Source organism: Pangasianodon hypophthalmus, chromosome 5 (genome assembly GCF_027358585.1).
Source record: "Pangasianodon hypophthalmus isolate fPanHyp1 chromosome 5, fPanHyp1.pri, whole genome shotgun sequence".
Classification (NCBI taxonomy): Eukaryota; Metazoa; Chordata; class Actinopteri; order Siluriformes; family Pangasiidae; genus Pangasianodon; species Pangasianodon hypophthalmus.
Genome location: NC_069714.1, coordinates 9,434,178 through 9,448,164, shown reverse-complemented (window position 1 = coordinate 9,448,164; position 13,987 = coordinate 9,434,178). Strand labels below are relative to the sequence as shown.

At 39.0% G+C, this 13,987-nt stretch overlaps 1 protein-coding gene across 1 annotated transcript; it reads left to right on the top strand.

Annotated features, from left to right (window-relative positions):
• Positions 1–7,045: 7,045 nt before the first annotated feature.
• nhlh2 (nescient helix loop helix 2) lies at positions 7,046–10,428 on the top strand. Its single transcript, XM_026913011.3, has 2 exons — positions 7,046–7,518; positions 8,937–10,428. Exon 2 carries the CDS (start codon positions 8,959–8,961, stop codon positions 9,331–9,333), a length of 375 nt encoding a protein of 124 aa, XP_026768812.1. The 5' UTR covers positions 7,046–7,518; positions 8,937–8,958; the 3' UTR covers positions 9,334–10,428.
• Positions 10,429–13,987: the final 3,559 nt, after the last annotated feature.

Below are 13,987 nucleotides of genomic sequence, written 5' to 3'. Positions count from 1 at the left end.
AAACTAAAAACAAAAAATTGCAAGATAAAAATATAAATATATGAATATGTAACAAAATCAAATATGTAGAACATTAGTCAAGTTAAAGTCCAAGTTAAAGATAAAGTAAGTAGTACAAAACATTAGTCTAAACTGCAAAAAAACAAACAACAAACAAAAAAACCTGCTTTATCTCTGGAATAAACCTGATTTCTGAAAACTGAAACTGAAAACTGATTTCTTGCTCTGTTGGCTTTAGGTGTTAGCAACTGATACATCGTACCTCTGCACCATGTGACAGGATATTTTGTGGAAATTAAAAAGTTAACTCGTCAAATTAATTTCCATGAGCTTATATTGGAAAATTCTGCCCTCCAAGATGGTGACAGTAGTGACATAACAGGACTGGCCCAATGAAGCAACTATCTGTGGGTTCATGTGCACCTCTATTATATTTGAAAAGGACATTTTGTAGTTCTCTCTGTGGTGCTGAGATAGACCTGATACACAGTTGTGTGCGTGTAGATACTGTGGCTATTTTTTTTTCATTCAGAACTGTGTGTACAAGAAGATTCCATATGACCAGCTCACTCCTGTGGTATTCGAATTAAAATGTTGTGATACCTGAGTTTATATTTCATGGCGCTTTATAAATGTTTAAAAATTTGGATTGTGGTTGATTCTCTCTTTAATTACAGAGTATATCTGGTCTTATAGAGGCTTTTCTTAGCAATTTAACAAGGAACGGAAAATGTAGATTTTCCGGACTGTGTTCCAAACAGTGTTTACTAGTATTACCTTTAAGCTCAATGTCAATAAAAAAGTGCCATGTCAGTACTGGGAAATGGCTTTTAACATGTTGTCATTCTTATTTTTATTAATAAGCCCTCTGTACAGATGCTTCCCAAAACACTGAGAAACCCCACATTCAGAAAGCAGCAGAGGAGGAGAGAATAACAAAAGACCAGAATGCTTGTTAGAGAAAAACAGATGGCCTTTAAACTCAATGGAGACCCCAAGGGAAAGCATATAGAACCACTATTTACACTTCAGATGTGTGTGTGTGTGTGTGTGTGTGTGAAAGTGAGAAAAATCAAGTGTGTTTAGGGGTATTCTTTTCACGAATATATATCTATAACCTCTGTCACACACATTCCCAATCACACATCATTGAGTAATGAAATATCCATTCTGACATGTTGTATTGTTTCTATCTTGTTTTCTCTGCCTCAGTTATTTATATTCCAAATATTGTTTACGATCAGTACAACCACTGACCAGTAATCCCTCCCCTCCGCACGTGTTTCTCTAGGGGTCCCTCACAGGTGCAACATTGGCCCCTGGCACACAACCTTATACTGGCACTCATCATCACTATGACAGACACACACACGCACAGACACACACACACGCCCCCTCGGCTCAGCTGATCTCCACCTGAGCCCGCTGCAGTGAAGAGAGAGGGAGGGAGAGAGGGGCTGTGACCTAAACTCGCTCTCCACAGTACCTCATTCTCTCTCTTTCCTGCTTTGTTGTTTTGCATATGACTGTGTGTGTGTATGCCTGCTCATGAGTATGGTATGTATTAATGCTTAAATATAATACAATAACATGATTTTTCGTACATCATGGTACACATTCATTTCAAGAAGGACAACATAAAAAGCCACTCACTAGGATCAGTGTATGGCCGATATCAGCAAAGTATGCTGGATCGAATATTGGAGAAAAAAAAACAGGACTCAATGCAATCCTGTACCAAATGGAAAAGATTGGAATTGGATTTGGAAGAGATTTCTTTTAAACTGGTAATGCGTACATGTAAAGAGACATGACTGTATTTTTTTGATAGGATTGATTTTATTAGATTTATACTTGTTAAAAGGATCATTCTTATTCTTATCATTCAGCTGAACAAAATACTGCAGAGATGCTACAGAAGATTTTTTCTGATTTTCTTCCCACTCTGATACAAACGAAGCAACCTGGTTATAAAATTGTCAGAAATTTCACTGTCACATCTGGAAATCACATTATTTTCTAGTGTTTTTATTGGCACCAGTAAGAATAACGTTAACTTAGCAGTATATTGTCCCAGCCTTAGTGTGTGTGTGTGTGTGTGTGTGTGTGTGCAAGGGCTGGTGTGTCCAGAAGGACCGAGCTCAGGTGTGTGGTGCTGATGAGCTTCAGCTGGGCAGTAATGGGTGCTGTCCAGTGCTGAGGTCACACTCGTCCAGCTGCGGTTGGAGGAGCCCCGTGTTCTCCTTCTGTTCCCTCACACTAAGAGTAAGAGATGCGCACCTTCTGCAATTGTTTAATGATGTGTCCGGGCCACGTGTGAGTCCACTGTGGTTATAAAACTGTAAACGGTAAGTAAGATGAATCATTGATCATACAGGAAAGATATGAGTAATTGGTAAATAGTTAGATTGTGCGCCTCACCCTTAATACCAGGAACCCAAGTGCTGTCTGATTTAAAATGCAAACCCCAAATAAGAGAGTGGATAAGGATTAGAGGAATTTTTACAAAAAACAAAAGTCATGTCATCAGATAGTACAGCTGAAAAGGCCAATACATGAAATATTCATGTTAAATCTGGACTCTGAGAAAGGCCGCATACGCTCCATGTTGTTTGGTCCATATGTTACACATCTGTGTGTGTGCCGAGTGCACGCGTGCGCATTTATGTTTGTTAAAAGGCCATGCGTCATGGTATAGCATGGCAGGAGGGATTTTTATTGATTTAGTACTTAAGCTGAATTAAGCTGTGAAAGAGTTTTCCATCAATCAAGATGTCACAACACAAATCGATAGTCGTGATTCAAGCAGCCTCCCTTTCAACTGAGAGCACAAGCCACATTAAACCTCACACACACACACACACACACACACACAGCTGTCATGTTAGTGCATGCTGGTAGTCAGCGTTGTGCTAGCTGTCCTGTAACAGCACGCAGAGAGGATAGATAGAGCTCAATCTGTTAAAATCAGTGTACAAGTGAAGGATGTTGGGGGACTGAAGGTGGGGTGAGACATTATTAAAATATTATTAAACTATCACCCAAGTTACAGGGAAAATGATGGGTGTGCATGATTTTTCATGATGCACACACAATGCGGATTATGATCATAAAGACTAATTAACTGTTTATATCCTTTCCTGCATTGTCTATTAGGGATTAGAAGTTGTTCTAAAAACAGAAATATTTTACATTCCTGCTCCTGAATTCCACACCCCGTTCTTTAGATGGAAAGACAGTCTAGACAGGAATTTAGGTTTATTGAGAAAACGTATAGGTTTAGGCTATACTTTCTTGAATGACACCGGAACAGAAAAAATAATGTTATTGACCAGTTAAGCACGGAAATAACATTTCTACTCTGGAACAATTTAGAGTGAGTTTGTTTACACTTTTGATTACATTCAAATGACAAATTTTGTTGCTCAGCTTTTGTTTTTATTCCCTGTTGGCTGTCCTGCTAACCCTATGCACCCCCCCCCCCCTCCCCCCCCCCCCCCCACCTCTTTTGTGTGTCTCCGTTTCACTTCTCACAACCATCCACTGTTGCAGGGTGAGGCATCCTGCTTACACTTACATCCATCTCTCCATCCACACATCCATCTTCCTATCCTCCCAGCACTATTAGCCAGCTGCCTCACAATACACACACACTCACACATGCACACACACACACACAGAGAGAGAGAGAGAAAGAGAGAGAGAGAGCTTAATTCTGTCAGTAAATTCTTTGCCCCTTTCCCATACTGTTGCCCAGTGAGTAGCACAGGGGGTGGGGGTAGATATCTCAGGACACCATATGCTCCTTTCTCACATCTGATTCCTACATAATGTGTGTGTATGTCATCATGGGAGGAGGGAGTGATTGTGTGCTAATGTGTGGCGTGTGTTGCTGACATCTGGGAAAATGTTTTTATGAAGAAAGAGGATTTTCATGCGTGAATTCTGCTGGCACAAATACTAGAGGAATATGTCAACACACTTCATGACTGTTGACATCGTGTTGTTTGGGTGAACAAATAAATCAAATCTAACCAATCAGATGTGGTATCACTCTGGGTCAAAATTCTGCCTCAGTTGTAGCGAACTAACAAGTAATTTAAAACCATTACACACCATGAACACCCCCAAGAAGAGACTCTAATTTCAAAAATATTAATCATACGCTTTTAGTGAACATGAAAAACATCTTTTTTACTGTTTTTATTTCTAGCTATTAACCTTTATGGCCATGAATGCACACACACACACACACACACACACTTCCATAATTATCTATGTATTTTACATAGTGTCATCATGAGTCCTAGTATACCACGTTCCACCAAAGATCACCCAAAACTCACTGGCTTCATCTTTCTGAAAATTTTTTAGAAATGACATTTAAATTTAACAAAATATACAGATGTTATCACCAACTGCTCCTTACAAGATCCAACCCACATCAAAACAAAATACAGACTACAACTGATACAAAAGCCTCATACTGAAAATAATGTCATGTCATAGCCTTGCAGTTTTTTTTTTAATATATTTACTCAGCAATTTTAAGAACATCACAGCCTATGAAAATGTTTAGCAATGCATCCTGTTTCTTTGTGATTGCTTATACACATTTCAGGAAAGAAGGTGTCTGCTCTTTAAGGCTGAAAGACCTTTTTCAAATCTTCATACATTGTGAGCAAAATAAAATGCTGTTTGCAAACCATCATCTCATTGAAATGAAATATTCATGTCAAAATATTTGTCATTTTTTAATATTTTTAGGTAATACTCAGTTGAGAAGACAACTCTGTGTGTGTGTGTGTGTGTGTGTGTGTGTGTGTGTGTGTGTGTGTGTGTGTGTGTGTGTGTGAGAGAGAGAGAGAGAGAGAGTGCTAGTGTCACTGCTGTGTAAAAATAAAATTGCAAATTGTAAAGCAGCCACCAAATATTCTCTGGTTTGATGAGAATGAATGAATGAATGAAAAAAATAAAGTCAAACATTTGGAATAGCAAACAAAAACATATACAGTAACTGGTCCATTTACAAAGAAAAGAATGATGTTGGATTCTCTCTTTTGGCTGGAGAATTTTATGTTCTTAAGGAATGTCTGTAAAATCTTCTGAATGACCTGAACTAGTGTAACCTCAATTTCATTCAAAACTGATTGTCTGTGTGGGGCAGAACCTTCCTCTTACAGTTCTTTCTCCATCTCCCTCTATCTAACTCAGTCTCTATACTCTCTTCTTCCTCTAACCTTCTCTGTCATAGGGCGTTTTTGTTTTTTTTGTATTTATGTGTGTATTTATGTCGAGTCGTCCTGTTTGGAAGGTAATCAGCTGAACCTTGGCAGGCATTCAATACATTTGATAAATCTGATGTCATTTTTATGCTTAAAAATAATCATTTACAAATGTATGTAATATCATAGACATTTATGTCTTTGAATTATTATCAGTAGAAAAATTCCATTTGGACGTTTTTTTCTCAACTAAAGCAAAAGTTGCGAGAAAAGCTCTGCAGTGTTAGTGAGTGCCGGTGAGGTCAGTGCTTTTGCTTAGTATTCCCAAAATATGAAATAAGAATAGTACAATTTGTCCTTAGAGGTGAAACGCTGTGTAAAGTGTGTAGGGAGTTTAAAAATGAGAGCCGACTTCAGTAAACTGTGTTTAGAGTTTGCACCATTGAGTTTTGGTTATTTAGAAAAGTGCAATATTACTATATTAGCATTGTTCAGTGGTAAATGATCACTCAGGATCCAGCAGATCATATAACCATCACTGCACACTTGCAGGTTATAATGCTTCTGTGAGATGCTTTGGCTGTTATGAGACACTTTTACTAGTGATCTTACTGCTACATTTTCTCCACCCTTTTTCTTTTTTCACTTGCATGATAGGGTAGAGCTGACAGTTTATGCATAATTTATTCGCACAGGTTTATTCCACCCTGTGCTGTTGTCCTGTCTAGCTAGCATGCACTGTCCTTAGGATTTACTGTAGATTTCTGCATATATTTGCACTTTATGTAGTCCTGTGTACAGTACTGATGCATTATTTTGTTTTGTATCATGGTCCTGAAGAAAGAACATTTTGTTGCAATGTGCAGACGTTATATAGAGCAGTGGTTCTCAATATGAGGCCCCCCAGGGGTCTGTGAAGCATTGCCAGGGGTCCTTGATTTCTTTGCCTATTTTACTGGTCACTTCAATGGAATGATTTTAATCCAAACCTTGCTAACTCAAAAGCAAGTAGCTTATAAATAATGCCAAAGGTTTGGGAACAAAAAAGCTCTTTGGCTCCAATGATTAGCCAGAATATTATTATTATTCTTTTTAAAGTGGGTAAATAATGAATCTAATATTTAAATAATTCATAAAATAAATCTGTACTGATGGGGTCTGTGAATTTATTTCACAGCTGAAGGGCTCCCTGGCTACAAAAAGTTCAAGAACACCTCATAAAGAAGAATGTCTTTAATTGAAGACAATATCTTCACAAGATAATGATTAGATGTGGAGTGTTTAACTATTATTATTATTATTATTAATATTATTATTATTATTATTATGTTAAAAACTTAAAGCCTAAGAAAGTTTCAGCGATTTGCACAGGAGCGCAGGTGTAGATGGCCATGACCTGAGCTCAGGTGATGGTGAATGTTGCGGGAGGCTCCTGTAGCTCAGGTGTGCTTCCATATAATTAGGAAGCAGAGGTGCTAAAATAGACTCTGAGGTAGAACATTAAAAAAGTTTCATGAACAGTACTTCGAAAGACCATAAAACCTTTGCATATCCTCAGAGGATCTATTACCCTAGAACGGCTAAATCCGTGCGGATTGTGGCTGCACGAGGTGTGTGTGTATGTGTGCGTGTGTGTGTGTGTGTGTGTGTGTGTGTGTGTGTGTGTGGTGGGGGGGGATAGAAAGGGGTGGGGAAGGAGACAGTGACTCTGTGTGTGTGTGTGTGTGTGTGTGTGTGTGTGTGTGTGTGTATGCGTGCGTGAGCGCGCGCGCCCCAAATGTATTCAAACCCTGCTGTCTCCCCTCACCCCTCACTTTATTTTCTTCTCTCGAACCGTCAACACCAAGTCTGGCACGCGCTGAGTCTGTGTGTGTGTGTGTGTGTGTGTGTGTTCTTCCCCTAACCGGCGTCTCGCGCATCACTCCAGCATCCTGTAGACAGAAGACAGCAGCGTGTGGAGTTGAGGAGACTCCTATCTCACACATCTTTCAGTTTTGCTCTCTACGCGGAAGGGTCAAGCGGCAGAAAAGCATCATCTCTCAGCATGCTCTACAGCTGACAGTGTGCGGCGTCAGGATCTTCCAAATGCGTGACTGCTATAAATAAACGCACCAAACTTTGCTCATAAATATGTTCCTGGCCATATGCTGAATTCAGAAATGTCATATAGGTCCTGAGGAATGGATGGGATGCTGAAGAAGATCCAAATCCACTGACAACACCAGAATAATCCGCCTGCTTTCTCCTGCTCTGCTCACACTCAGCATCATATCACAGCTGCTGGAGGAACAAGGTGAGCACATTCTTCTTATTAATCTGAAAAACTCATTGTTGTAGACAGTCATGAAGAACTGTCATTATGGCACTTAAGGATCTATCGGCTAATTGTGAAATATCGCGTTGTTTTAGGAAATATCACTTGATTCTCAGCGAGACTGAATCGCACATGAACTCAGAGATGCTGTTTTATATGCAAGAGAAAAAATCTCACTACAGACAGAAAAAAATAGCACCTACACTTTCATTCGTGCTTAGAAACACTGATAAGGACTTATCCTGGTCCTGGCGACTTGTCGTGTGTGTAGCCCCGTGTACTGCTTCCTGCACACCGCACACTCCCGCACTCAGCAGCAGGCTTTCCCGCACAGCTGCGTGCTGTTCACAAGAGGAGTATATGCTCAGCTCCTGTGTGCGTGCAGGATGGGACCCACAACGACAGATGGCCAAGTGTGCTTTTCAGCTCGCTGAGACTAATTGGTTTTCCATTAACTTCAGTTAGGTCTGTATTTATAGTGGCTATTAGAAATGTCAAGGAAAAATCTAACTCCTAACAGTAAGTCAGATTTAATGGGGATAAGTGGTCAGAATCATCAAAAACAATAGTGAAAGAACACAAAATGAAAAACAACTGAATCTCATTATTCACTGTGCCTGTCTGAAATAGTTAGCCTAAAGCAACACAAGTTTCCTGAGCTAGGAAAAATAATAATAATAAAATAAAAATAAAATAAAATGAAATGAAAAAGACACTGAATCGAACAAGTGGGTTACTTAGAAGTAGCTTTCCTTTCTTTCTTTCTTTTTTAATTCCTTCCTTCCTTCCTAATATATAAGTGTCAACTTTTCCTCAGTTTCTCCCCTCCTTCCTAATCTATTACTGTTAACTTTTTATCATTTATATATATGTAGCCTAAACCCCTTTCTTTCTTTCTTTCTTTCTTTCAAATCTATTAATGTTAAACTTTCGTTATTTACATATAAGTAGCGTAATGTCTTTCCTTCTTTCCTTCATATTCTCTCTCTCTCTCTTTTCTTTCTTTCTATAATGTTAACCTTTCATCAAGATGTAGCCTAAACATGTCTTTCTTTCTTTCTTTCTTTCTTGATTGATTCCTTCCTTCTTCTTCTCCCCTAATCTGTTAATTTTAACTTTTCATTATTTACATATAAGCAGCCTAAGTGTCTTTCTTTCTTTTTTCTTTATTTCATTCTCTCTCTCTCTCTCTCTCTCTCTCTCTCTCTTTCTGTTTATTCTTTCTTTCTTTAATATGAACCTTTTATCAATATGTAACCTAAACATATGCATTTCTTTCTTTCTTTCTTTTTTAAATATGAACTATTGTTAATTATTAAACTTGTTAAATAGTATTATTATTATTATTATTATTATTATTATTATTATTATTATTATTATTTCACTCGTCCTCGCAGGTGTGATTTAGGGCTGCGCTTGATGAAGATGATGCTGAGTCCGGATCAGACCGATCCTGAGCTGATGTGGACTCAGTCGGACCCGGAAACGGTCCTGAACGTCATTAAAGTGGAGTGCATGCCTGAGCAGTCTCCGCTAGCAGACGGGAAGCAGCGCGCGCTCGCGCCTCCCGCACTGACCCGCGAGGAAAAGCGGCGGCGGAGGCGCGCGACCGCCAAGTACCGACTGGCCCATGCCACGCGCGAGCGCATCCGCGTCGAGGCCTTCAACGTGGCGTTTGCTGAGCTGCGGAAGTTACTCCCTACACTTCCGCCCGACAAGAAGCTCTCGAAGATAGAGATCCTCCGTCTCGCTATATGTTACATATCTTACCTGAATCACGTGTTGGACGTGTGAACGAACTGGAGAACATATTAAACATTAAAAATCATTTTCAATCTGCAAGACTATTCTGAGGACAGGAGTAAGCTCTAGATAAGATCTGTTTATAAGAGTCTAGTTGTCATATGCCAGCTGTTAGATGTAGACTACAGTGTGAGGTACTCAGAGTAGGAATAGCAATATCCACTGAGGATGAGTGCAAGATATTTAAGTGTGAAATGGCCTAAAGTTAATGCTTTAAATAATCACCTCAGATGAATATGGGTTTAGCATCAGGAAGACATGACACAGAGTAGAGCAGCCTGAAGTGCTGGAAGCATGAGGAGTCTTTATTTTAACATGTTATTTATTTTATGTTTGTGTTGTAAACAGATTTATGTGTGGTTGTGTTATAAAGTTGGATAATTTATTTCATTTTTAATTAATTGTTTGATTGTGCTCTTAAACTAGGCCTATGTGAGCTGTTTACTAAATGTACAGTTATTTATCTTGTAAAGTGATTGTGTTTAAGGTTTTGTTGTTGCTCTAAGCTTGCACATTTGGATAGTTAATACTACATTAGGCCTTTGATATCAATGAAGGAAGTGATTACATTGCGGTTGATATCTACATGGCAACAAGATGCACTTCCTCTGTTTACAAAGTGCTTACGGAGACATGATCATTTCTTTATATAACTCTGTGTAATATAGCCTAAGAAAGGTCTCTTTGGGGATTAAGCAACCTATTGTCTAGACAGAATAATTGATTTCGATAATCGATAATGGGCAATGCAAAAGAATGCAATATTATCTAATGCCACAAGACTATGTAAATTCAAAAAGACGCTTTCTCTGCAGCGAGCAAAGGATAAAGTTGTTTATTTATTTTCTTTTACAGACAAGCTATTTTCTATATATTATTTATTTATATTTTCATTGTGAGTCTTAAATTTTATGGTACAAAATGTTTCATATAGGCATTATATCCAAAGATGCCCAATTCAGGGCCTTAAGTGTCATTTTGTATTGCAAAAAAAAATTAGAATTTCATGTCTTGATGGAAAAAAAAAAGATAATTGAAATGAAACATTCAATCCATTGTGTGTGGTTACTGCTAAACTGGGTAAATGGCATAGAAAGATTCCACATATATTATGTATATATATATATATATATATATATATATATATATATATATATATATATATATGATGCATATTCGTGTAGCTTAATTTTACCTGCTTAATTAATTTTAATTGCCTTATAAAACATTAGTTAGTGTCACATGCGATGACATATTGAATATTGAATGAATGATGAATATTTTCTTTTCTGGAATATTTAGAGAAATCCTAAACAGACAGTTGTATAGCAAAAATCCTCTGGCTTTAAAAGTTCATTCAGCACATACAGCATATATTTAAAATAGATATACAAACACTATAATATATGTAAAGACTGGTATAGATAACGTCATTTAGGGTGCTTTGTCAAGATTCCGAACGCAAGGTACTCAAGGTATGACGGTAAACCTTTTAACTAGATAATAAACAGGTGAAAGAAAAAAGAAAGAACGTGTGCTTAAGACTCTTCTCCCCATTCCAATGATTTTAATGTGATAACCTATTGCATTATGAGGAATGAGCAAACTGGAGAGACAGAGACAGATAGTGTGAGAGTGACCTGTTTAATGTTCTGTATGACTCACAGCTCTCCTCCGCCTATTCATTGTTCTGTCTGGACCAACAACCCCCTTAAACCCCCGACACACACGCACTCATGCTTGTTCAACATTACACAAAAAGTCTTGATTTAACATGAAAATCAAACTACCACACTAACTAAAATATGCACATAAAGACAGAGAGCTTGAACGCTAGATTCCCTGTGGAGGTGTGTATAGGCCTGTATGGGGATTGTGCTGAGGCCCAGTGTCCTGCTGTAGCACCATATGCCAGTCAGTCTGTTTAGGCCTCAGCTCATGCAGTGTGCAGGTAGCCAGTGTTCATGACCCCGCATGCAAACAGGCAATCTGTTCCCTCTGTGAGACTGTTAAAACCTACGCATTGCTAATCTTAACATCCATATGTTCCTCAACATTTTCAAAGTAGGAATCCTACAGTGATATGTTTATCTTAATCTCAGTTGGACTACGGCTCCCTATCAGACATGTGCAGAGGTAAGGCATGTACAGCCTATACGAAGTAGGACCTCATCCAGACATAGATACACAGCTGCCTCCTCTGTTCTGTCACTCCTTAAAACGTGGTTGCTCTTTTGATACAGAAGTGTTGAATGTGTGTAGACAGCAGCAAACCTGATAGCACCTGGCAACTCTTTCAGCTGCCTCAGACTACCTAAACCTTTCATCAACTTGAGCGATTCCTTGGGAGCTCCTTTTATCACTTCCTCTCCTCTTTATAGGAAGTAAGCTAGGCTACATGGAAATATCTGTCTAGAAAGAGTTACATGTAGGTAGACCTGCATGACCCATAGGCTAAAGGCAAAGTTTGCTTCAGCACAGTCCCTTTTGATGGAAAATGATGTGGAAAAGTACCAGTGCTCAAAAATAGATGCAATTAAACAACCTAAGAATATGTCTGATTTCTTTATGCATGTGACCCCGTGACAGCTGTACACCTCTGCACTACCCATCTGACAGGAAGTGAAAACATATTTGTTACTTTCTTCCTTTGGAGACTCTGGTCAGAGGACAGCATGGTGATTCAATACATAGCGTTGCTTTCTCACAGCTCTGGGTTCCCCGATTTGATCCTGAGCTCTGGGTTAATGTCTGTATGGAGTTTCTGTGAATGTTTTCTTCATGTCCACATGGATTTCCTCCAGGTTCTCTGGTTACTTCCCATCACCCAAAAACATGCGGGTAGATGGACTGGCTATGCTAATAGTCCTGGGTGTGAATGAGTATGTGCATAGTGCCATGTCCTGGACTGGCATCCCATTAAGAGTGTGTCACCACCTCAAGTCCAGAATTCACAGGATAAACTCCAGATCCACCTCAATCCAGACCAGTATAAAGCAGTTACTGAAGATGAATGAATAAGTATAGTCAGGGAAGTCATTATAATGTATAAGTATAGTCATTGTAATGCCTTTACATTTAAAAATTAGCTATTTGCTAATCCTTGTTTTTTCTGCAAACTGATTAAAATGTAGCCTCATACCCAGTGTTCCTGGGAAAAGTCTCCCTGACCAGGATAAAGCTGTTACTGAAAGTGAGTGACTAAGCTTCAGGGAATGACATACACAGGCAAAATGCAGGCCTTCATATTTTGACATTGTAGAAGAGCAAAATCCCATAATTGCTATTAGATCTAAATAAAAGCATGTATGCACCCATCACTCAGTCACTGCATTGTGCCCTTCGTGTATTATTTTTTATGGAAAACATTGTAGTAGGCTTGTTCTCTAAAACCATCCTTAGTCTGTGCAATGCTGGCATCTGGACCATTTATGGTATTTGGCAGACACCCTTATCCAGAGCAACTCACATTTATATAACCAAGCAGTTGAGGGCCTCGCTCAAGGGCCCAACAGGGGTAACATAGCAGTGCTAGGATTTGATCTCACCACCTTCTAACTAGTAGTCCAATATCATAACCACTAACCTACCACTTCACCAGTAGCAGAAGTGTCATTCATGCTTAGAAGTGACTTAATCTGTAATCAGGTCACCATTTTCCAGCACTATTCATTGTCTTCCCATCCCATCCCATCCCACGCCGCTTCTTCCATCTAAATGCGCATTTTGGAACCAAATTGCCTGAACATCGTTCTATATCAGTGAATGGGCTGTATGAAATTGTATATGGTGAATAAGTAAGGAGGATTGGGAGATCATTTTCCCCCTCAGTCGTCCCGCCGTGAAATATGATTATACAGTAATGAGCTGTCATCAGGGCTGTAATAGAGTGGGCAAGGAGTCAAGAGCTACTGAACACGCGCGTCTATATGGCGCCATCTGCTGGTTATTAGAAGGAACTGGCGTTGATATGTTCTTTCTTTGGACTACCAAAACTGTAGTTACAGCAAACTAAAACAAAATGCCTGTATATAGCCTTATGCAAACTGTGTAAAATAAAACAAAGCACAAAGCAAAATTAATGTTTAGAAGAAGCTGGAAACACGAAAGAAACTTTCATTTAGCTCAGTGATTACTGACCATAAATGCACAAGTGGTGCTTTTGTTTATAAAAAAAAAAATTCAAGAGCAATAAAAACTGAAAAATGGCAGTACCTTGGTTGGATGTGATTTGATGTGTGTGTGTTTGTGTGTGTGTGATCGAGCGGACCATCCAGGGTGTATTCCCACCTACGCAACCCTGACCAGGATAAAGAATGTGTGTGTTTGTGTCTGTCTGTGTGTGTGCGTGTGTGTGTGTGGGTGTGTGTGTGATTGACTGGACTATCCAGGGTGTATTCCCACCTATGCGACCCTGACCAGGATAAAGAATGTGTGTGTGTGTGTGTGTGTGTGCATGCTTGTGTTTAGTTTCTATTAACTCTGACTTAGAACAAGTCAGAGCTTGTCAATAAGTGGACACTTAACAGGATAATTGTTAAACAGCACACAACGATCTCCACAATTTCCAAAGAACTGAATCAGCACTTCTGTAATCCAGTCTCCACCAAATTCTCTTAGAGCATGAAGTTATACCAAAGCCTCT

Coding starts and splice junctions, on each gene's coding strand:
- nhlh2 (XM_026913011.3), top strand. CDS start 8,959: ATGAAGATGATGCTGAGTCCGGATCAGACCGATCCTGAGCTGATGTGG.